We start from the raw sequence: 22,632 nt of genomic DNA on the forward strand, positions 1-22,632 counted from the left end.
GGGTGAAACGAATTGATCTAAAAAAAGGATCGTAAAGGGTCCTAACGTCCTAACGTCGAACTAACTTCGGAATGTTGGTCAAAATTTAAAAAGAAATAAACTGACATGTGGATTGGGTGAAAGCGTAAACAGGGACAATTCAGACTTCCTGGCTTCCAAGACGGTTAATTATTAGCGCACGATTAGGTGAAGTTAAAGCATCCTCGACCCCCATGCCATTGGTAGCATTACTTCGGGCGGCCCTCGATAAATTACGATGCCACGGCATCATCAAGCCTGGGACAGGTTCCTGCATGTCCATTCCCCCGGACCCTATGACATCTCGCTAACTACTGGATCTTCCATGCAATGTAATGCTCCAGGCAATCATTGGCTCAACCAGGAAAAGAGAGATTGCCCGCAAGTTTCATTAGTTATATAACGGACTGGCTCAAGCATCGATTACTTAGAGCTGAAAGCTACATGCTTTCGTTGGGTTAACAAGGCCTTCTGGATCCGAGCTGTTGATGCTTAAACTAATGCGTGACGACAAACGTCGTTGACTGGTTCTAGTCGGCCTTGTAGCCCAGGTTCAATGCCAGGACGAATGACCCAGGTATATGGGCCACGGGATGGATATCGCGCACTTGAAGAATTGGGAACTTGAGTTTCAGCTGTAAATGATGACTTTTACCTCGAAATTTTATTTCACATCCTCTCACTTTCGAAGACGATAATTGGACCGGGCGAATTGTGTCATGCATTGGCCAATAAATGTCGTGTCCCGCAGCTGAGATTGCTTTCTTTTTCTGTCCTCTTGCTTCTAGCAATTCGTTCTCCGTTGTTGACTGGGGTGGTGATGGGATAGTATGGGGTTTCCCCTCCCACTAAGAGCTCGCCAGGTGCCTCCATACTTAGGTAGCCAACGGAATACGTTTGGCTTGAGATGTGGAGAAACTAAGAAAAGGCAAAAGAAAAGTCAAAGAACTAAATGAAAAACAAATATGGCCAAAAGATTCCTAAGAGGGGGAATCATAAATGCCGAATATCTCCCAGTCCCTAGCCCCCGTCTACAATTTTGTGATTTCCGACGTCCGTTCAACAACAATCTATTTGATTCTCTGCACAATCAAACTCCCCATCGCGCTGATATTAAAGCTAGAAGGCCGGGAAACCAACGCTGATCACTCTATCTTCCCTAGACTGTTTTACCTTCTCGCTATCAACTGGACAAGCTGGGCAACAAACGACACGCTTTCAACAAGCTCTTCCATCTCCCCTTTCGCGGTAGAAAGAGAAGCTTCACAAAGGACCGATATAACAGCAGCGCACAACAAAGACACTGCGAGAAAACCTTGGAGAAAAAAAAAAGAGTTTCTTTGCTACCTAGGTATAAACTACAATAGGTTAATTCTGCGGCGGCTCCTTTTGGAGAACAAGATCAATATTCCTGGAACGCTCATGGCTTGATAGCCTTATTCGGTTGAGGGTTTGTTGGTCGTTCAACATATCTTGAACCATAAGCCTATTACCCGTTATTTTGACATCGGCGATTATCAAAGAGAAACCCATTCCCCAATATATTAGTTCCGGCTGGCAATCTTCTGCGTATCCTAGGATATCGGGTCCGTGTGCCATTGCAACAATTAACACAGAAGGGTTGGAAGGTCGGGCAGCCCAAACGCTATTATTGAGAGGCGAAACATCACACAGGATTTCTCGATATCACTCTAAGGGGTATGTTTTCTAACTCCTTTCACATTCTCGCCGTTGTAGTTTATTTCCCCTTTGGCCTTCTACCACCGTGTGCCTTATATTTCACTTTCTCATCATGGAACCATAGAGGCAATGGATAATTCCATTGACACTTAATGTCTCGTTTTTATCTCTATCGATTGCCTCGGTCAACCTTGCAAGGCTTTTGTTACATGATCTTAAAAATACAATTCCATGTACGGATATGGCGGTATGAAAATAATAGCCGGGTCAATTGTTGTGACCGTTATTTTTATTTTATGGGCTTGCATCTGAATTGCAATCCCGTTTTGTTGTATATCTCTTCTATAATTTTTCGTTTTACTTTATTTTATTTCTATAAATCGGCTGCAATTAAAAAAGGACACATCACCTGAACTTCTAAATAAGGGGTATCAATGACATGAAAAGTTCTAGATGTCCTGAATACGCAGTTTCCACGATACCTTCGATTGATCTCCAAAATCCCATCCCACTGCGCCCTGCACCAACAACCCTGATCCATACAGTCATGTCATGGACGAAGACATCTCACTTCCGAACATTAAGCCACTCCTCAAGGACAACGGTTCCAACATGGAGGTGCAGGAGGAGAACATGGATGCCCAGACAGCTGAAGGCGAGCCAATGCCACATAACGACTGCTATCTTTCAGACCAGCTAAATGGCACTACGATTGCTGTGTCAACAGATCCGTATACACCGCATTCACACTCATTATCGTTCGTCTATCCCCTATATTTTCTTATGTCATTGAACGTCGCCGCCCCATTCTACGTCTTTACATATCTTATTTGTCCGTGCCCACACACATCGGGGATTGCCCTTGCGATACGTATTTTACCCCCCTATGGGAATTGACATGCCCACTTACACCTCGAACTACGTCACAGATCTTCCAAATCCCTCTCCGAACATATAATTGAAGACATCCTCGAAAATGGCCGCCGCTACTGCAACGAAACCTATTTTATGCCAAACGACGAAGCTGAGCAAACTAGACTAACAATAGAGCACCAAATCTACTTAATAATCTACGACGGCGAACTCACAAAAACAACACTACCCCCAGAAACAGCCCGCGTCTTCGACATCGGCACGGGAACCGGCGACTGGGCGCTCGCTATGGGCGAACTCTACCCCGACGCCGAGATCCTCTCTGTCGACATCTCCGTCTTCGACTCAGACACCGTCTCCATCGCGCCGCCCAACGTCTTCTTCCAAATCGACAACGTCGAGTGCGGCGAATGGGGTTACCACCAACCATTCCACTTCATCCACATACGTGGCTTATCCGGGGGGATCGCGGACTGGCCCGCCCTGTACCGCAAGGCCTTTCAGAATCTGGAACCTGGTGGCAGCATTGAGGTCACCGATGTAGATTTTACCTCCGGTTTACTGAACGCACACAACGCACCTGCCAATTCGTATCTGAGCATATTCATATCTGCCATTCGCTCCGCGGCGGATGTAGCGGGCTACCCGTGCGATCTGAAACATCTGCGTGTGTCCGCGCTAGCAGCGGCGGGGTTTGTTCAGATCCGGACGCATAATATTGAGGTGCCGATTGGGACCTGGCGTGAGGGGGATCCTAGGGGTAATACGCTGGGGAAGATGGTGCTCATCGTGTTGCTGGAAGGGCTGGAGGCAATGAGTATGCGGTCATTGACCAAGTACGTGGGGTGGACGCCGGAGGGGGTGAGGGATCTTTGTGACAAGGTGAAGATGGAGATTGTGATGGGAGGAGCTGAGGGCGCGAAGGGCGTTGTGAGGGTGGTTACGGCCAATAAACCCAAACAGTGACTCGGTTTAAACCGATAACAACGATTTATGATAAGCACTACGGTTTTTCTCCTTTTTCTATCTTACGATTTTCTGACGTTGTGTTGTACTTTCGCCCGCGAATATTTTTGGACCTCGAATTGGCAGACTATTTCCACGCTTTCATTTTTTGTTTTCATACGTTGTGGTGGTTACGGACCAAGAGAGAAGGGGATTTGACCTTTTTTATTGGCACCTTCATTATTAGACTTCGGCAAGAGGGTTTGGTGGTATTTCTGAGGCCTGAATTTCCTTTTTCTTGCTTGAAATATGAGAAGACTATGTTCTTGTCTAACATCGATGAGCGAAATAAATGTACACAAGAGCGCCATGTGATTCATCCCGAGAGCACTGGAAACACAGAGAAATATTTATAAGCTCATTCATTCATTAACTATATCCGTTCGCTATAGAATCATACTAGAGTATCAAATTCACGCCTTAAACATAACCACTTCCTCCTATCCTTCAAGGGCATACCCAATCCCCTCTCCACTTCCCATCTCAATAAGCCTCTTCCGCATCCTCTCTGCCCTCCTTTTAACATCAGCATCCAACCCATTAAACGAGGCATCCTCTCTATTAACCCAAAACCCTACCCCATGCTGCAAGACCACCTTGGCTCTGGCATTCGCCTTCTTCCCTTCTTCCCCCCCAATACCATCGCCACTGCCAACCGCCAGCCCTACACTTCCATGAATGGTCAATCTCAGCCCCTGCACCACCCCATCTTCCCCCTTAACATCCGGGTCAACACCATCATACACTCCTCTATGCCAAATATTACTATCGTAGAACACCGCGTCCCCCGGCCGCAATTCCACCACCATCTGACAGGGTAGATTATCCTCATAGGGATCTGCCTCGCGCTCTACCTGCTTGCGCGCCCGTCGATGCGACCCCGGAACGACAATGAGTGACGCATCGTCGTACAGGGGGATATTGTACTGGGCATGCGACGCCGGGCGATCAGGCGGGGACTTCTGCATAAGGGCAGCCAGCTCATCCTCAGCGCTGAGCGTGGGTGGAGTGGGTATTTCATCGCGATGCCAGCGCAGGGCGAATGGGACATATGTGGGGGAAATGAGCAGGTTGAGGAGTTCCATGGTTAGTGGTTCTTGTTCTTGCTCTTCTTCCTGTGGTGATTCCGCTTTTGATCCGGGTTTGGTCTTTTTGACGCCGACCAATTCCTCTACGATCTCGAGCACACGCGGAGAAAAATAGAGCTTCGCGAATTCATCGCGCCCAGGCATTTCGGGGTGCATGAGATGCTGCACTCCCCAGATTCCACCCTCTTGGGCTGGTGGGGGGGTTGAGGGCCATGGCGGGAATTGCTTTGGGACTGTGCGGATATGCGGCCATTTCCCGCTGCGGCCCAGGTCGGCAGCGTGCGAGGCGGCGGCGCGCAATGCCTTGAGCTGAGACTGGGAGAGAAGCTCGGGGATTACGACAAAGCCATCGCGCTGAAGAGAGGTGAGGTGTGGGGTGGGGTCTGGAGGTGGTGTCATGGAAGTCTATAAGTTTCTCTTCTATGTTTGAGAGCGGGTCTCTGGTTAGTTATTGTGCAGTAACCATGACGTTTGGGGGGTTTAGTCAAATCAGAAGAGATAGTTACATGTTGTGGCCTTCCCCTCAGCCGACGAGAATCGACCCTAAATATAAAATATATGTAATCACAGCAGAAAAGGGGCGGGGTCTGATGGAGTCATTAAGTTTCGCGCTGTCCCCGCAATTCCAGTTATCCAGTAAGTTGATTAGTTACAGTTCCGTGGATCAATGGATCTTTAACCGCACATCAACTGCAACTAGCTAGTTAACTTACCAGACTGTCGGAGTGGGGGATACATGAAGCCTCTCTAATCGACACTTTGCATTCTTCTTCGAGGGAGAGAGTTTCGATCCTCAGCGTATGAAGAACTTTCTCCGACATCACTGGCCACTGTAAGTTGTAACTATGTAACTAACTAACTATCGTGTAAATAACTGACTGACTACGGTAAATTGCATCGCATTCCGTGCAGTCTCATCATCTTCGCTCTATGCATAGACAACTGTAGCTATCAGTCAATATGGTGTCAAGGTTGGTCTATAAAAGGAGTTGCTGCTCTGAATCCCCTTATTCAACAACTCCTTGTGCCTCATGAAGGCTCCACCCGTTATCCATGGGGTGTTGGAGGCCATTCTGTTTTACTTCTTATTTATTACTGAAGATATTGCTGCCAAGGTGTCTCTATAACCGGTGTGGTGACCATGTTCGCCAGAACAGACCATCTTCGAACTCCTCGATGCAGTGCCATAATTATAAACTATATACATACAATTATAAAGATTAAAGATGGCTCATTCCTTCTTCCTTGCTCCCCATATCATCTACATGCAGCTTTTCAAGTGCAGCACACTGTTCGAACGTATGTCGATGACTTACAAACCGCGTCCAGTCCTTCAGCGGATGCAGCAACTCACGGATGGTTGATTTTGACCTTGACCTCAAAATCGAGCCTTGGACGTTGGCTATATCCATATGTACGCGCCGGAAGAGTGGGACGAAACCACGGCAGTGGAACTTACGGCGGCGCTGGTCCGATTAGTGAACAATTTACCTTGGGATCGATCTTCTGGTTCATGACGTGAGGCAGGGAACTTCATGATGAGCTAGAGGTATTGTAATTATGGTTGGCACCAATATGTGATCGAAGAGCAGTTCCTCCGGGTTCACCAACGTAGACCCGCGAAAATACTCGCTCTGGTACGATGTTCTAGGTGGATAGAATTGATATGGGTTTCTCGCAGAACTTCATCTTGTGATACGCATCCCAGGGCTAGGCCGACAGTGCAAATTAAACTAACAGAGGCCAGGGGAACTTCTGCTCACTAATATTAAATGCCCAGGGGATTAATAAGACATAGCATGCAGCCAGAAATTATGAAAATTGCACAAGACCAGGAGAGAAATTGGGATATATATCCCTCCATGTTCATCAGATTCATCAAGTAATGCCCAAGAAAGAATAAGAAATAACGTAGCTAGCAAGCTCAGAGAAGGATCCAAGAAAGGGTATACTCTGACAGGACAGGCTACAGCTGAAACTTCGTCCGCTGTTTCTCCATTCCACCCTTCCACTCCCACTCTTGTCCACTCGCGCGCTGTATCCCCTTGTCAACTCTCCTCAGCTTTAGCGTAAATCGCGGACCCAGTTCTTGCAACCCAGTCCTAATCCCCTCCACACCCTTCATCTCCTTCCCATCAGCGCCCACCACGCTTTTCTCCGTCTCCCTCTTCTCACGAAACACATATCGGTGCCTTCGCACGAATATGTAATCTCGTTGATTGTGCAGCGTCACCACCTGCCGCCCTACTAGCTCGGGTTGTGCTGGGAAAAGAGTGCGGAATAGATGTGCCGCCAACATTCCAAGAGGGGTCCGGAAATTATTCAAGATCAACTCGGGCCAGTGGCCTGTGGAATTCCCGTGTCCGGGTAGCTTCTTGCCTTCGACCCAGTTGCTGACGCTGAAGTGGAAAGTCGGTCCCACGGGCAGATGAACTATCGTCATACCCGATACGCGCTTTTGGTCTTCCTCCACGACTACCAGCGCTGTGAAATTCCGGTTCGAGGCAAATTTGGATATTTCTCTCACGGAGTATTTATGTGCGTATTTATGGGCGGAACGGCGGATGTAGACGCTATTAGGAAACAAATCGGTGAGGAGCTGGGCTTGGTCATGTAAAGTAGAGTTGATAGAGGTGGTGATTAGGATTTTCGGAGCTGGAGGGAGTTCTTTGGTGAATAGTGTAGGGAATTTGGCGGCCAGAGCGTCAGGCGCGAGATCGAGGTTTGTGCTTCTAGTAGACTGCGTAGGACTTGTTGCCCGCTCTGTTGCGGAGGGTAGTTTTGATTTTCGCGTGCGATTTGACTTTTGAATCCGATCGTTTTCCTCTGAATCTTCATCCTCATCACTATCGGATGCGATCATGCTATCCACCTCATGGTTGTCTCCGTGTTCATCTCCTTCTTCGCCTTCGCCACTCTTTTCCTCATTACCACTTGTAGCATTGATTTCATCAATCTTCTCCCGCCATGCCTCCTCTTCCATCTTGTGTCGTTTAATCCTCTCCACATCGAAGCTCATTCCCAGGCCGTCCTCGACATCGCTGTCCACATCATCCCACACCCGTTTTCTCTCTAGCGTTAGGGGTATATTCCGTCGTAACCGCTCTGCCTTGAGCTTTGGATCCTTAGCCTCTTCCTTCTTCCTTGCGAATCGTTCTGCACGGGACTGGGCGTCCTTGACCTTCTTCCGCTTGATATGTAGGATTTTTCGTTTGTCCTTGTTGGCTGGTTTGAACTCCATCCCTCCAGACGGAAGAAGCTTTGACTTCATCGACGGCATCTTTGTGAGTGCTAGATGCCAGGACAATCCCAATTGTCATCAGAAATATAACTATGTTGCGATATATCTTTCATATGCTGCTCCGCTTTTGTATTTGTTTCTTTTTAGTTTCTTTTGATAGCTAATAATTTTTTGAGTTGACATGGAAAATCTCAGCCCGGAAGAATTTTTCCCCGACCCCATTATCTTTAGCTTGTGTCTCCAACAAAACCTCAGAAGTTATGTAACATAAAAAAATATCATCGCATCGCATTTGATCAACAACGGCCAAACAATCCTTTTCTTCCTTTTCTCTCTCTCTATACATCTTTTGGGCCCCCTTCTTACCTTCCTCTTGCCTGTCTTTCGCTCTCGGCTATTTTCTCCCTCTAGCCTCGCAATTTGTCCATAGTCGCATTGTTTATGCGTCATTCTCCCATTCTACTCTTTTCACGAGCTTTACGAGCCCACGCTCTCCAAGCAAGACTTTTCTCCTGCAGCTCAACACCGCTACGATTCAAGCTTCCAAACAGGCCAAATAAAGCCAAAATGGCTACAAGTAGTACTAAAACCGGCCAACCCCTCGACCGTGCTAATCTAGACTCCCTCCTCCGTCGACGGCTCTTTTACACGCCCTCCTTTGAAATCTATGGCGGGGTATCTGGCCTTTATGACTATGGCCCCCCGGGTTGCGCACTCCAGGCCAATGTCGTTGATCTTTGGAGAAAACACTTTGTTTTAGAAGAGGACATGTTAGAAGTCGACTGCACAATGTTGACTCCGCATGACGTTCTAAAAACAAGTGGGCACGTTGATAAATTCGCTGATTGGATGTGCAAAGACCCCAAGACCGGGGAGATTTTTCGAGCCGACCACTTGGTAGAGGAGGTGCTTGAAACGCGGTTGAGAGGAGACAAGGAGGCGCGCGGCCAAAAAGTGGAGGTTGACGAGGAGGAGACAAAGCGAAAGAAGAAGACTAAGGAGACCAAAGCTGTCAAGTTGGATGATGCTCTGGTTAAAGAGTATGAGGAAGTCTTGGCCAAAATTGACAACTTCAACGGCGAGGAACTTGGGCAGCTCATCACCAAATATGAAATCAAGAATCCCGTTACTGGCGGAGATGTTCTACCTCCAGTCTCGTTTAATCTGATGTTCCAAACATCGATTGGCCCTAGTGGCGGTTTGCCTGGATATCTCAGACCGGAAACAGCGCAAGGGCAGTTCCTTTCCTTCCAAAAGCTCCTGGAATTTAACCAGCAGTCAATGCCGTTTGCATCTGCTTCGATTGGAAAGTCTTTCCGGAATGAGATCTCTCCACGTTCTGGGCTCCTGCGAGTACGTGAGTTTCTAATGGCTGAGATTGAGCATTTCGTGGATCCAGACAACGGCAAAAAGCACCCCCGTTTCCACGAAGTTCAAGATATGGAACTCTCGTTCTTAGATCGGGAAGTCCAACTTTCCGGCAGCACCAAGGTGGAGAGAATGACCATTGGCAAAGCCGTGGCTGATAAGATTGTGGACAATGAAACCTTGGGCTACTTTCTCGCACGTATTCAACTCTTCCTTCTAAAAATCGGTATTGATGAATCCAAGATCCGGATGCGCCAACATATGCAAAATGAAATGGCCCACTACGCAAAGGACTGCTGGGATGCAGAGCTCTTTACCACATATGGCTGGATTGAGTGTGTTGGCTGTGCCGACAGAAGTGCATATGATTTGACCGTACACAAAAATAAAACTGGTGCTCCTCTCTTTGTACGGGAGACGCGCTCGGAGCCACTGCGAATTGAAGAATGGCAGATAGACTTGGATAAGAAGAAGTTTGGCCCCCGCTTCAGGAAGGATAGCAAGGCGGTAGAGGCCGCAGTTAATGCACTCTCTCAAGATCTCCGGGCAAAACTATCGCTGGACCTTAAAGAAAATGGCAAAATCGAGATTGACGTGGATGGTGTGAGATCTGGCAAAGTGGAACTGGAGAAGGACATCATTAACATCGAGAAACGGACGCGGGTTGAGAATATCCGGGAATACACTCCCAACGTCATCGAGCCCTCGTTTGGCATTGGCAGAATTCTTGCTTGTTTAATGGAGCACGTCTACTGGTCGAGGCCCGACGACGAAGCGCGAGGTGTAAGTCTTTTATTCTCATCTTTTCTCATTCAGTAATAACACGCGATCTTGGTACATGTCTGACAAATCTCAATTTAATAGGTACTTTCATTCCCACCAATCGTAGCCCCAACTAAGGTCCTCCTGGTTCCGCTCTCCAATAACCCATCATTCCAACCACTTGTTCACCGCCTCACTCTCAAGCTCCGCCGTCTTGGTGTGTCCAACCGGGTGGATGATTCGTCGGCCAGTATCGGCAAGCGATATGCGCGAAACGACGAACTCGGAACCCCATTCGGTATTACCGTTGACTTTCAATCGGTGAAGGACAACACCTTCACCCTCCGTGAGCGCGACACCACGAAGCAAGTTCGTGCCAGTGAGGAGGAGATCTGCAAAGCTGTCAAGTCGTTGGTGGACGGAGAGGAGACGTGGGAGGATATCAAGAAGCGTCTTCCCGAGTTTGTTTCGCAGGATGTTGAGTAGTTGAAGGGGAAATACCACAATATAAAGCTTAGATAGATCTGTTAGTTTTGTACGGAAAAACAGGCATACGTAGAGTCAATATGATGGGGTTGTTCTACTCATGGAAGAATAAAATAAAGACAATCAAATATATCTTTTCCCCGTACTCCGTATGATAACAAGAGATACATACCCCTATGCCCTTCCCGCTGCAGCAGTCCGAGTACAATATCACGTGACCATGATTCTTCCGTGCTTGAAACGACGTCGATGATTTCATCGAAACCGTCAAATGTTCCCGGTTTGCTTTTCTTTTTCTTTTTCTTTTATTTTATTTATTTATTTATTTTTTTTTTTAACATTTCCACTCCTTAATTCTACACATATAATGAATCAATTAATTTTTTCCAGTTATTTCCTTTGAATTTCTTGTTGATCCTTACAATTGATATTCAAAAACGACCCAAAATACACCATAATGGCGCCTGATACCCCTTCCGCCAAAATAACTCTCTCTTGCCCGCTCTTCGGCGCGGATTTTGACCCAAGGAACAGTGACTTTGTTCTTGTAGGTGGCGGCGGAGGTGAAGGGCGCAGCGGAGTTGGAAATAAAATCGCAAGTAACCTTTCATCTACCAACCCCGTTCCCCGCCGTATCGAAGATGACATCTGGCTAATACTTTCCATGCTATTCCGGGGGGCAAAATTTAGACCTTGTTAAATACGTCCCGGCGCAACGAGATATCTGAAGTCGTCGATGTAGAGCTTTCTCGAGATGAAGACTCTGTGACCTCGCTAGCCATATCGCGGTCAAACAACAAGACTATTGTAGCCTTGGCTGGCATCAATAGCTCCATTGCTGAGCAAGGCCAGGACAAAAATGAGCATCTCAGATCTTTCCAGCTGGATTTTCCTCCCAGAAATGAACTGGGTGGCGCCAGCACCTCCCCAGCAAGTTCTAGGAAGGGCAAGAAAACTGTCGCGCTGCCTGTTAAGCCTACAATCACAGCCCTGTCTCGCGCATCCCTTTTCAGACCGCAGTATAAACCAAATGACAAAAGAGAAACATATCAGCGATTGTTGCGGCTTTCTCCGTGGAAAGGGGAGGACGCTCCCCGTATTGGCGCGGTAACTACGGGTTTAGCTCCGCAGGGCGAAATGGTCATTTTCGACGCAACGTCATCAACCCCGGATCAGTCAGATGTGCTAGGGCGGATTCGGTTGGAGGGTAAAGATGAAGTTGAAGATGTGGATATGCTACCAAGCAGTGAGGGAGAAGATGGGGAATTTGAAGTGGCCTACACGGAAGGAGAAGCTATTTATACATTTAAAATCTCCGCCTCAGTAAAATCAAATGTGGCACCCGAGACCAAATCAGTCTATACCGTGCCATTCCCGGATTACTTCGCCGGCAGCAAAAAAAGAAGTAAAATTCGCGCTCTCAGATTCCTCTCCCCAACCTCCTTCCTAGTCTTACTGAATAATCCGGACCGCACTGGGTGCGAACTTGCCGTCATCTCCCTCAGCCTCAGTTCTGAGTGCATCGTCATTCGACGATTCCGACTGCCACGCTCGATGAAAATAGGCCTGGGCCTTGATGTATGCCCCCTCTCTGAATCGCCCATGGGAACCAGACAACTAGTAATCGCCGTATCCGGGAACGACAACTCTATCCAGCTTCTCACCCTCGATTACAATCGCAAAAGCAAAAATCCCTTCAGCAATTTCCGCCCGTACACGACCCTGCACAACGTGCACCCTTTCTCCATGACGCGCCTCGTTTTCTCAACCTTCATCCCACCCCGCCAACCAGTCACCGCTGATGTACGACCTCAATATGTAAAACTCGCCTCCGTAAGTGTTGGCAACACCGTCGTCGTCCATACCCTTCCCTTGGCGCCCTCACCACCAAAATCCCGCCATCCGCGCTATGTTCTCGTCCAACCCGGCCCCTCAGAGCTTCTACAGACTCTCTTCAGCGGTTTCGTGGCACTGATAGTCGTCGCGCTAGGCGCGTTCTTCCTGCAAGCCTTTACGGAGATACGTGGCGGTGTGCCACCAACGCTAGGTGCGCAGGACTGGCTGAGTCCCAGGATACGATCAATGATAGCACGACCGTACACTTTCGAGAATGGGCTTCCGACGGGTGTATCCATCCCACCTACACCGATGACCGAGACAGCAACAAGCACAACAATTATCCCAGTCATCCAAACAACCTCCGGGCAGAATCTGCGCGAGATACTCGCATCTATCGCGCGCGCAGAACCAGAAGCCGGCCCGCCATCCGCAGCTGGCGACTCGAATGAACCCACACCCGTAAAAATCATCATTGTCGAGCACCCGCATGACACAGAACAGGTCTCCATTACTACCGCCCCTTACGACATCAATGATGGCGACAATGAGAAGGCGCGTGAAACTCGTAAGTGGGAGGACCTGCACGAGCACGAGCGCAAGGCGTGGAGGGACAAACTTAGTGCGGCGGGCCATTGGGCTATTGAGGAGGGAGAGGCAATTTTGCGGGGGTTGTTTTTTGGACAGATTGCTGGTGTTGGGGGGGCTGTGGGGGGAGATCTTAATTGATCGGTTGATTGATATATACTAGACAATATATAAAAAAAAATTTCACAGGGGGATAATTTATGAAGTTATGAATTTGAATATAGCAGTTGTGGTGGTGAAGGGGGACGGTGAAGCATTAGTGGGTTGGAATGTATGCTTTTTGACACTACAAGTCACTTACTTGCGTTCTGGGGGATTTTCTTCCTCCTGTTTTTATTCATCCTACCATAGGCGTCACATTGTTCTCTCAACATACATATCAATTTATTTATTTTCATCTTGTGCACACATGTCGGGTTCTACCAAGAAATGTAGTGACGTGCGTTCCATACTGGTTGATAAAAATGCAAAGAGCTTCTCCCTCCATTTGTATACAGAGTCAAAATATCCAACACCCATATACAGAACACCTTACTATGAGGGAAAGAAAGCCATAAGAATTTAACAATCAAAGTAGACGAGAAATTTAATAAGGAATTTATTGGTTTATTGTCAGGTATGTTATAATAATTCCCCCTCTCTTCCCTACCCCTCGCATTTCATTTTCTCTCCACGATCCCTATGTTATTATGATAACCCTTCCCCTTCCCCTTCCTCTAAAATAGAGCTATGAACGAGCATGGAAACATATCAGAAAATCCAAATTGGTAACGAAAAGGCCAAGAGGGCGAAATAGGTCGAGATGAATTTGAATTGGGAGAATGTAACTCGCTGCTTAAGGAGTCAAGAAAGGAAGAGAAAGGAAAAAGAAGTTAAGATATCCATTGAACCAAGCTCGAATCGGATAACGTCCATACATATAACGTAAAAACATAACTCGCCCAGTCAGAAAGGTAAGAGAATCATGTAAATGGGAGGATAGGGTGATAAAGGGTGAAAAAGAAAATTGAAGAACGCCCCTTGATAAAAGCAATAAGATAGTCCTGGTTCCTCAAAGGAGAAAAAGAGAAATAGAAGAGAAAGAAAGAGAAAGAAAAGAAAATACGTATCAAGCGTAACCTAATGAACAGAGGGGAGATAAAACACACGTTTTACCTGAAGGGATTGAAACGTTGAAAACAAACACGAAGCAAAAGGCAATCAAAGAGATAATTTGAAGAGGGAGTGGATGCTGTCTGTATCGGGGTATTCTTTTGCTCTTTGATATGGTCAGATCAGGGGGCAATGGGAAATATATGTGGGAGCAAAAGGTGTCTCTAGGAAAATCCGCAGAAGAGAGAAAGGGAAAAAAAATGAAAAGGAAAGAGATATATAAAAGGAAGAAATAAAAACAGTGCTGTGGCAGGTTTATCGCTAATCCGTCCATTGTTGTCAGTATAATCTGGTCGTAGAATTGAGTGTCCGCCCACATGCTCCGTTAGGAATGAACATAGAAATTGGAAGGAAAAAAATGAAAAGAAAAAAAAAAGTAAAAGAAAAGAAAAGCAAGAAATGAGATAAAAAGATAAAATGAAGAGAAGAAAAAAAACCGTTAAAAAGTTCGTATCAGATCGTTTACCGTGCTTAGGTTCGGGTATATCCACCCCATAAATCATTGCCCCGGATTCTTCTTAAACTTCAACAACTCTGCCAAACTCGCCAAACTACACCCGGACCTCAAAAACTCATGAGACAGCAGCTCATCCGACGCTGCACGACTATTTACATCAACGCATAAACACACGCTCAGGAATGACTTAAGCTCCTTGCTAAGTTTCTCGGGCTTTTTGAGACGTGGTGTTCCATTCGTGGCAATAAGGAATAGGGCTTTGAGCGGTTCCTCGTTTAGGTACGGGGGTTCGGATTCGATCATTTCGATGGCCATGATGCCTAGGGACCAGATGTCGACGCGGGGACCGTATTCTTTTTGCTTGACGACTTCGGGGGCCATCCAGTATGGGGTGCCGACCATGGTGGCGCGCTTGGATTTTGATTCGGTTAGTTTGGCGCAGAAGCCAAAGTCGGCTGGAGGGGTGAGGTTGTTAGTATTAGGTTTTATCATAGGGCATTAATACCGTTAGTATGGGGCGGATACGTACTGATTTTGACGTTTCCGACACGGTCTAGAAGGACATTGTCGCTCTTGATATCACGATGTATGATCGACTGGCTGTGTAGGTGTGCCAATCCTTTGCATGTCTAGAGAGAAGAGAGATGAGGATAAGCACCTACCCTCGTCTCGAAATACACGACCTAGAGCCAAAAAAAAAAGAGAAAGAACATGGGGATCGCAAAGGAAAAGAGAAAAAGAGGAAAAGAGGAAAACTCACCTCAAAACAAATCGTCGCAATCTGATCCTCCCGAATTACGGGATTATTATCAATGACATCCGTCAACGCACCCCCCTCCATAAACTCCATAACAACCCACAACTCATTATTCTGCTCCTGCAAAAACGAATCCAAGAAATTCACAATATTCGGATGCTGGCTATCCTTCATCACTATAATCTCATTGACAATAAGTTCCTTGCGCGGCTGACTTCGCAGATCCATCTGCTTAATCGCAACCTGTCCCCGGCTGCCGTGGGTCCGATAGATCTCCCGCGCAACGCGGGAGAGTGCATTTTCCTTGACGCGAGCAACGTACACTGATCCGGACGCGCCCTGGCCGATCTTGCGCTGCTTGCTGTACGATTCTGTCGGGTTATCCTTGGAGACGACCTGCTTGAGTCGTTCCATGACTTCGCTTTCGGACATGGTGGACATGCGCACGTCCTTATGCCTAGCGTCCGCGGGGGCTTTCTTCGTCAGGGCGGCTTCAGCTTGGCGGACCCCGTCGGGAGTTTTCTTCGTGTTGGTAGCTGCTTTGTTGGCAATGTTGAGCGGTTTAACTGTCTGGACAGGAGCCGGGAGGCGGCTTGGAGCAGGACCTTGGGCACCAGCACCATTGTTCTGGGGGCGTTTAACTGGCGTCTGGCTACCACCGTTGTAACGGGCAGTGTTCGAAGAAGGTTGTGGTCGAGATCCATCTTGGCGTGCAACAGATCGCAAGGATCCATGGTGGTTGGGGGCATCCCCGGATCTCTGCGAAGACGGTTGCGTACCATTGGGTGGTGAAGGTGCAGCTCGCTGAGCGGTCATCTGTCTCAACGATCCTGGAGTTTGTTGTCGACTGCGATCGGAGACTGGAACTTGAGGAGCTGGTCGAGAGGGGTTATATCTGTCACTATCTGAGCTGCCATAGCCTCCAAGTTCCTGCTGAGCCATTGGGACGCGATTCTTGGGTAGCGAGGCATTATACGCCTCTTGTTCTCGACGGGCTTGCTCCTCTTCACGCTGGCGTTGAAGTTCCCGGATACGACGCGCCTCTTCGTCCATGCGACGTCGTTGCTGAATATCTGGCATTTCCTTGGACTGATCTGAACTCTGTTGGTCATGTTGGCGATCTGCATCCGACACATTGCGCTGCGAATGTGCGGGGGAAGAGCTCTGGGAACGGTCTCCAGGACTCCGCTGATTCTGGTTATCAAGACGCTGCAACCCAGTTGGTTGCTGAGTTGACCTTGGGCCGGCAATGGAACTACCCACGGGTGACACATTATGGCCCTTACTAGCCTGGCCCTCGTAAAATTGTGGATTCTGCTCGCGCATTTTGGCATCGTAAAATTCCAAGGCTTCGATCACGGCCTGAGGGTTTTTCTTGTAGTCCTCCTTGGTGATTGCGGATGTAGATAGCAGTTTCTCCCACTCTGCCGGAAGGCCCACAAAGGCACCAGTCCGGGGGTCAAAACCGACATGCACGCGATGGCTGAAGTTGGTTGGGTTGGAAACACCACCCATTCCGGGACATCGCTCGTAGATCTTGTCAATCCATTCGTAGATTTCATCATCATTCTTGACCTCGCAGGTGATTGTTTTCGTAGGGATGTCACGATTGATCAAAACGTTACGGGGGCTAGCATCTTTTGGGTTTGAGATCCGGGTGATCTCAAAGGCCATCTTACAGTCTTCCGAGCGAGTTACTGAAGTGACATTGCTGAGTTGGATTGACAGCACGACCTTGCCAGTTTCATTTTTCAAGAAATCCAGTCGAAATTCGCGCAGGATGAGGTAACGTTGGTTCCAACCTGCCAGAAACTTATCTTCCTTGCATCGAACATAGCCTTCTTTGATCACGCTGACACCACCCATGCTGCCGCTTACGTTTGTTTTGGTCTGGCTCAACGAAAGCTGGCTGGAATTCGGGAAGACGGAGAGAGTTGGAGTAGAGGGCGAGTTTAGGGACATTTGGCTGAAACTTGTAGCAACGCTAGAAGTGGTAGAACTGGATGTATTGACGCGGGGACGGTCAACCGGAGGACGTGGAGCAGGCCCTGGATTCATGAACTGATCCCGACCATAAACGCTGGTTATGTGTTAGTGCAATGTGAATTGAATATGAGTGTTAATGGAATTTATGGGTTGACAGGGGGCAGTAGTGTGCCGTGGTGCGTTGTGTTGTGTCGTGTTGTGTCGTGTCAGTAATTTTTTATTTATTCTTGTTGATTACTTTCGAGAAACTTGCCCATTGCTGGGGCGATTCACAGTCTGGAGTGTTCCCATAACACCACACCACCACCACCACCACCACCACCACCGCCACAACGACCACAGCGACCACAGTGACAACCACGTCATGTCCAAGCAGAATAGAAAACAGGAGCTGACTGAAGACTTACTTGGATTGAGATGACGCCATTTTGAATCAGGGCAGAAAGGCACACATAAGGGAGTCAACACGGGTGTTGCAGAGTGTAGAAGGGTTGGAGTGAAAAACTCTGTGGACAGGTGACAGCGATGACGGATGGGTAGTTATGGGTAAAGAATAACTATTTTGGGGGGGTGTGCGGTTTGCTAGTCCGCCTCTATAATTGCTGTAACTTTAGACGTTTTTAAACTATAACGTTATTAGAGGTCAGCATTATTAATTATTAAGAAGCATCACGACAACAAGGACGGTCTCACAAGCCAAATGATACCGCTACGGGGAATGCAAAAGGGGGATACAGCCTGCTGTTCAGCCGCAGATAGTTACTGCACGGAGGCGGGTTAGACATTGAGATAACCCGCATACCAGGGAGAATATTGCAGGTGAAGATGGTTCACTGGGCTCTTCTTTTCTTCTCTTTTCTTTTTTCACTTTCACTTTTCATTTTTGTTGGGGGGGTTGGATAGGGAGCAGCTTACGGAGAGGAGAAGAGACACTCACTGATAAGCGGAAAGGTGTGTATCGGGGTTGTGTCGAGCGTCCAGTGTCGCGAAGGAGAGAGAGAGGGAGGAGGGTGAATTATTTAGCCCAAGGCCTTGACGACACACCCTACCGAGTATTGGCGCTGTAGTCCACCAGCAGCGCGTCGAGGTCCGTCGTAGTATCAATGCACTGTGAAGGAGGCGGGTAAAGGAGGCGTTGATGGTGGAGGAGGGGTGGTTGGGACAAGAAAAACAAGATTAATGAAGAAGAGGGGATTTTGAAGATAGAAGCAGATAGAAGAAATAGCTGAAGAGGGTGAAGGTGGAGGTTGAGGTTGAGGTTGAGGTTGGGGGTTGGGGTTTGAGGCGGAGGCGGAGGCGGAGGTTGAGGCGGCAAATCCAACTGAGCCGCGTGAAATCCACCACACCGCATAATCAAGTAAATACATACATAAAAGAGGCAACTCTCAGAGAGGACTTATACTTGCAAAATATATCTCTCGTCTTCTTTGTCTCCTCACAGCCAACTAAAACCAACTACACATACCTCTCTCACAATCCACTGTTTGAATTCAAGAAGAGGCTGGAGAGGAGTCCCTCCCCCTTTTCCGCCATAAACATATCTACTCGACTTCGCGCCCAGGTAGTTCATCTATCGCGATCATTTATGAATTAATAAACCATTTAAACACCCCATTCTCCATATCGATTTTCGCGTGAATACACCCTCCAGTCACCTATCTACGAAAGGGGGGGAAGAAATAAATAAACACGTCCTCAGTCCCTGGTTCCCCTTTTAACTCAAAGCAACAAACCCGAATTGTTTCCAGCCCGACCCAAAATCCAGATTGCGATATGCTTCGATCTCAAAAGACAAGGTTTCCGCATGTATATAAGGAATATGCTACAGCTCTCTCTCTCTCTCTCTCTCTCTCTCTCTCTCTCTCTTCCCCCCCCTCTCTTCCTCTTACCAAAGCAGATAGATACACATGTCCGAGAAAAGGGAAAAGAGGGAGGCTGGTACGTGATATCGTCCATCCAATAAATAAATAGTCAGCCAACTCCAACTCCAGCTCTCGAGTCCAACAATGTCAGCCGCACCCTATCCCCCAAGTTAACGTTTCTCCTCACCGGTTTAAGTTATCGCCTACCGCCAACCCCGCATATTCGAGTCCATAAGCAATCGTATGTATCAGTTACCTGCCTGCTCTGTACTTAGGTAAGGTGTCCATGAACAAACGGAAAGGAAGAAAGGAAACATGAAAGAGAATGAAAAAGACGAAAAAAAGAAGGAAAAGAAGGGGGTAAGAAGGGTTCAGAGCATCCATGTCAGAGATTGAAACATCCCTTTCACAAACGGCATCGGGCAGCAGCTGCTTTAATGCTGGTGTGGCGGAACAATCTTGAAACAGCTGCCCTTCGCGCCACGCTAAACCATATCTGGGAATTAAATTGCCGCATTAGGGAAGTATATTACCGTATATAGATTAGCGTCGCTGGTTCCCAGTTTCATATCCGGGGAGGCAAGACCTCTTTGTACCTAACCGCAGCTACTTAAGTTTTGGAGGGGACTCGATGTAAAACGAGACCGACCAGAAGAATACGGAGATTAATCACGAAGTAAATATTAATCTTTCCTCGGGATTATCCAAGGATAGAAGTTATATTTTCGTTTTCTCAACTCTATAACTAATGTGCCAACTTTAAAAATATATGATGATGTGTTGTGTGGTATATACAAACTGTGCCAATGCCGAAGACAGCGGTTACTATGCAAAATGGAAAGGAATCAAACCAATCATGAAGAACGCTTCATACAGTTCTCATCACCGCCGCAGCTTAAAGAGTAAACTATATATATACATATATATATATATATAAAAAGGCGGTTGGGGGCCGGGGTTTGAGTAGGTATGAGAGAGACGGGTGACGACACTAGTAGATGGGGGGGATATGTAGAACGCAAACCCGCCTACCATCCAGTTTGCATTTGCCTGCAATAAAAATAAACAAAACGACAGAAAACTACCCACCTACGCTTCAGACCCAAACGGGTAATTAAACTTCAACAACCCATTCAACCCCCCAACCCACCCATCTGCCGCATCCCCATTCCCAAACGTCTTCCTCATAACACACGGTATGCCCCCCTTCCACTCCCTCCCAACCCCTCCATCACCACCACCAGAACCAGAACCAAGACCCCCCCAAACACTCCCCTTCCAAATCTCCTCTCCCCAAACCCTCACCTCCATCCCAACCCTCAACCCCTCCCCCCTCATAACCCCATCAATACTAACCTCCACCTCGGCCCCCCTATTCTTCCGACTAAGCCTCAACGTGACCGGCGTCCCCGACGGAATAACCAATGGCCGAAAACTCAGACTCCGCGGACATATTGGCGTTAGCAGCAGCGAGGGGACGAGCGGGTGGATGATGCTCCCGCCGCTGCTGAGGCTGTATGCCGTGCTGCCCGTGGGTGTTGAAACGATCATGCCGTCCGCGACGGCTTCGGTGAGGAAGCGGCCGCCGACGAAGACTTCGACAACGGCCAGGTGCGGCTGTTTGCCGCGGTGGATTACGACTTCATTCATGGCATGGATGCCGTCGTCGTGGCTCTGGTCGGGGGAGGGCGTTGTTATTGTTGTGCCGTTGCTGTGCATAGGGACGGGCTGGCCGTCTGGAGTGTAGATGCCAACGCGCAAGCGGCTGCGGACGAGGATTTTGGCGGGCCTGGTGGCACCCATCGACTTGCCGCGGGCGAGGGCCCAACCTGTGGCGGTGGTGTTATCCGAACTGGCCCCTTTCTTCTCTCTCCTCTCACTCTCCTTTCCATGCTCTAACGTGGGGGTGCGTTCCCCCGGTCCAGCACCGGACATGTACACCTCCCGAAACGCACCCTTGTATTCTGAAAACTTCCATTCGCCCAGAAATCCCAGCGTTCCCATGCTAAAGGAGAGGATGGGTGGTACTAATTTGGACGTTGCGAAAAAAGACGATGCACGCAGAATGGTCCCATCGCCGCCCATCGTGACTGTGAGGTCTATCTTCTCCGGTGGTAATTTTTCGGAGGATGTGTTGGTATATACAGGATACGACAAAATATCGTGAACTTCAGCTGCAGTTTCGCGCTCGAGAATAATAGAGATGGGCGCATAAGTGGATTTTATATGCCTAGTATCGACCTGTTAGCCAAATATGAGTAGCACGTAAACGTATAAAAGTACCACCATGAAAGAAAAAAATAAATAAATAAATAAATAAATAAAAATAACCCCGACCCAAAAACCTTACTTCACAAACTCAATGAGCGACTGTGTCACCTCCGGCGCCCCTTTCTTTCTAACAAGCAGGACATTCTGCGGTGGTCTCGGCCACTTGAGAGCCAGGAGGTCACTTCCGGGTAATTCTATATACGACGTCCAAAATGCGTAAGCATATTATAATGTATATTTGGTGCAGGAGTAGGAAGATGAAATAGACGCACACCTTCATACCGGGGGCTCACTGAGTCTGGCAGACGGGCGACATCTTCGATTTGGCGGAGCTGGGCCGCTGCAGATAAAGAACGCCACTGGAGACCCGGGGCCAGTCCGCCCAAGAAGGGAATCCGCTTGGGACAGGTTCGAATGGCAAGTACCATTATATGTATGTACAGTCCCAGGTATGGAGTGGAATGCTATATGTATGCTATGTGCAGGAGGTGCGCGGGGCGTAAAACTCGAGAAATCAAGGGTCTAGATATATATGCCAGCAGAATAAGTAAGTATCTGCGGAGGGGGAGGGCGTATTCGTCGAATGCGGGAGCTGAATACACGTTTACTGACAATGAATTAATGCCATACTCCCCCCAAACCGTTGAGTCTGCACCGGCTCCCTGCCTAATTACTTCACAAATGATCAGGGCAGGGGTACGGCGCGTACGGCCATGCAAACAAAATAAAGAAACCGAAAATAGACTAGATGCTTCTGCTAGGTGTTGAGCATGGTATACTGCAAATTAATGTATGGTGAGCCGTCTTCCCTTGACCCGGACGTAGGATGGAGTCGCGGCAGTTTTACTGGAGAAAGCTGGGAACTGGGAGCATGGTAGAGATGGAAGTCGGAAACTGTTCGATGCATAATTACTGCATGAAAGCGAGATGTTGATGGAATCCGGTGGTTTTAACTAGTTAATAGTCAGTTAACTATCATCAGCCGTTTCCTTTCCTAAGCGGTGCTGCCGGCAAAACCTAAATCCGACACACTAGCTGAGTCATCATCACCTGACCTGCGGCTCTTGGCACATGATTGGCCAGGTGGGCGGCTCAGAGGTGGCCCGTGCTGCTTGGTTTGGCCTTAAGCTTGGGCCACAAACAAACACCGAGACGTGGAACATTGAAACGGAACGTTCCCCTCACTCCCAAACTTTTTACAG

The 22,632-nt window shown here is 48.0% G+C and overlaps 9 protein-coding genes across 9 annotated transcripts; 4 read left to right on the forward strand and 5 right to left on the reverse strand.

Moving 5' to 3' along the window:
* Positions 1-1,017: 1,017 nt before the first annotated feature.
* On the forward strand, positions 1,018-1,270 carry PAAG_07345 (hypothetical protein; the record flags this gene model as incomplete). Its single annotated transcript, XM_002790762.2, has 2 exons — positions 1,018-1,071; positions 1,142-1,270. The coding sequence occupies 2 exons, from the start codon at positions 1,018-1,020 to the stop codon at positions 1,268-1,270; spliced, it is 183 nt and encodes a 60-aa protein (XP_002790808.2).
* A 980-nt stretch (positions 1,271-2,250) lies between these two features.
* PAAG_07346 (hypothetical protein) lies at positions 2,251-3,537 on the forward strand (the record flags this gene model as incomplete). Its single annotated transcript, XM_002790763.1, has 2 exons — positions 2,251-2,456; positions 2,628-3,537. The coding sequence occupies 2 exons, from the start codon at positions 2,251-2,253 to the stop codon at positions 3,535-3,537; spliced, it is 1,116 nt and encodes a 371-aa protein (XP_002790809.1).
* A 479-nt stretch (positions 3,538-4,016) lies between these two features.
* On the reverse strand, positions 4,017-5,063 carry PAAG_07347 (phytanoyl-CoA dioxygenase family protein; the record flags this gene model as incomplete). Its single annotated transcript, XM_002790764.2, has 1 exon — positions 4,017-5,063. The coding sequence occupies one exon, from the start codon at positions 5,061-5,063 to the stop codon at positions 4,017-4,019; it is 1,047 nt and encodes a 348-aa protein (XP_002790810.1).
* A 1,567-nt stretch (positions 5,064-6,630) lies between these two features.
* On the reverse strand, positions 6,631-7,944 carry PAAG_07348 (brix domain-containing protein; the record flags this gene model as incomplete). Its single annotated transcript, XM_002790765.2, has 1 exon — positions 6,631-7,944. The coding sequence occupies one exon, from the start codon at positions 7,942-7,944 to the stop codon at positions 6,631-6,633; it is 1,314 nt and encodes a 437-aa protein (XP_002790811.1).
* A 528-nt stretch (positions 7,945-8,472) lies between these two features.
* On the forward strand, positions 8,473-10,521 carry PAAG_07349 (glycyl-tRNA synthetase; the record flags this gene model as incomplete). The annotated part of the gene is made up of 2 exons (XM_002790766.2): positions 8,473-10,056; positions 10,138-10,521. The coding sequence occupies 2 exons, from the start codon at positions 8,473-8,475 to the stop codon at positions 10,519-10,521; spliced, it is 1,968 nt and encodes a 655-aa protein (XP_002790812.1).
* A 457-nt stretch (positions 10,522-10,978) lies between these two features.
* PAAG_07350 (hypothetical protein) lies at positions 10,979-13,086 on the forward strand (the record flags this gene model as incomplete). The annotated part of the gene is made up of 2 exons (XM_015846205.1): positions 10,979-11,143; positions 11,212-13,086. 2 exons carry the CDS (start codon positions 10,979-10,981, stop codon positions 13,084-13,086), a joined length of 2,040 nt encoding a protein of 679 aa, XP_015700640.1.
* A 1,510-nt stretch (positions 13,087-14,596) lies between these two features.
* PAAG_07351 (serine/threonine-protein kinase PAK 2) lies at positions 14,597-17,369 on the reverse strand (the record flags this gene model as incomplete). Its single annotated transcript, XM_015846206.1, has 3 exons — positions 14,597-15,009; positions 15,084-15,183; positions 15,315-17,369. 3 exons carry the CDS (start codon positions 17,367-17,369, stop codon positions 14,597-14,599), a joined length of 2,568 nt encoding a protein of 855 aa, XP_015700641.1.
* A 973-nt stretch (positions 17,370-18,342) lies between these two features.
* Positions 18,343-18,648, reverse strand: PAAG_12381 (hypothetical protein; the record flags this gene model as incomplete). Its single annotated transcript, XM_015847878.1, has 1 exon — positions 18,343-18,648. One exon carries the CDS (start codon positions 18,646-18,648, stop codon positions 18,343-18,345), a length of 306 nt encoding a protein of 101 aa, XP_015702521.1.
* Positions 18,649-20,248: 1,600 nt separating this feature from the next.
* PAAG_07352 (NADH kinase POS5) lies at positions 20,249-21,858 on the reverse strand (the record flags this gene model as incomplete). The annotated part of the gene is made up of 3 exons (XM_002790769.1): positions 20,249-21,389; positions 21,510-21,624; positions 21,705-21,858. The coding sequence occupies 3 exons, from the start codon at positions 21,856-21,858 to the stop codon at positions 20,249-20,251; spliced, it is 1,410 nt and encodes a 469-aa protein (XP_002790815.1).
* Between the last annotated feature and the right edge of the window lie 774 nt (positions 21,859-22,632).

Source organism: Paracoccidioides lutzii (assembly GCF_000150705.2).
Source record: "Paracoccidioides lutzii Pb01 unplaced genomic scaffold supercont2.23, whole genome shotgun sequence".
In the NCBI taxonomy this organism is placed as follows: domain Eukaryota; kingdom Fungi; phylum Ascomycota; class Eurotiomycetes; order Onygenales; family Ajellomycetaceae; genus Paracoccidioides; species Paracoccidioides lutzii.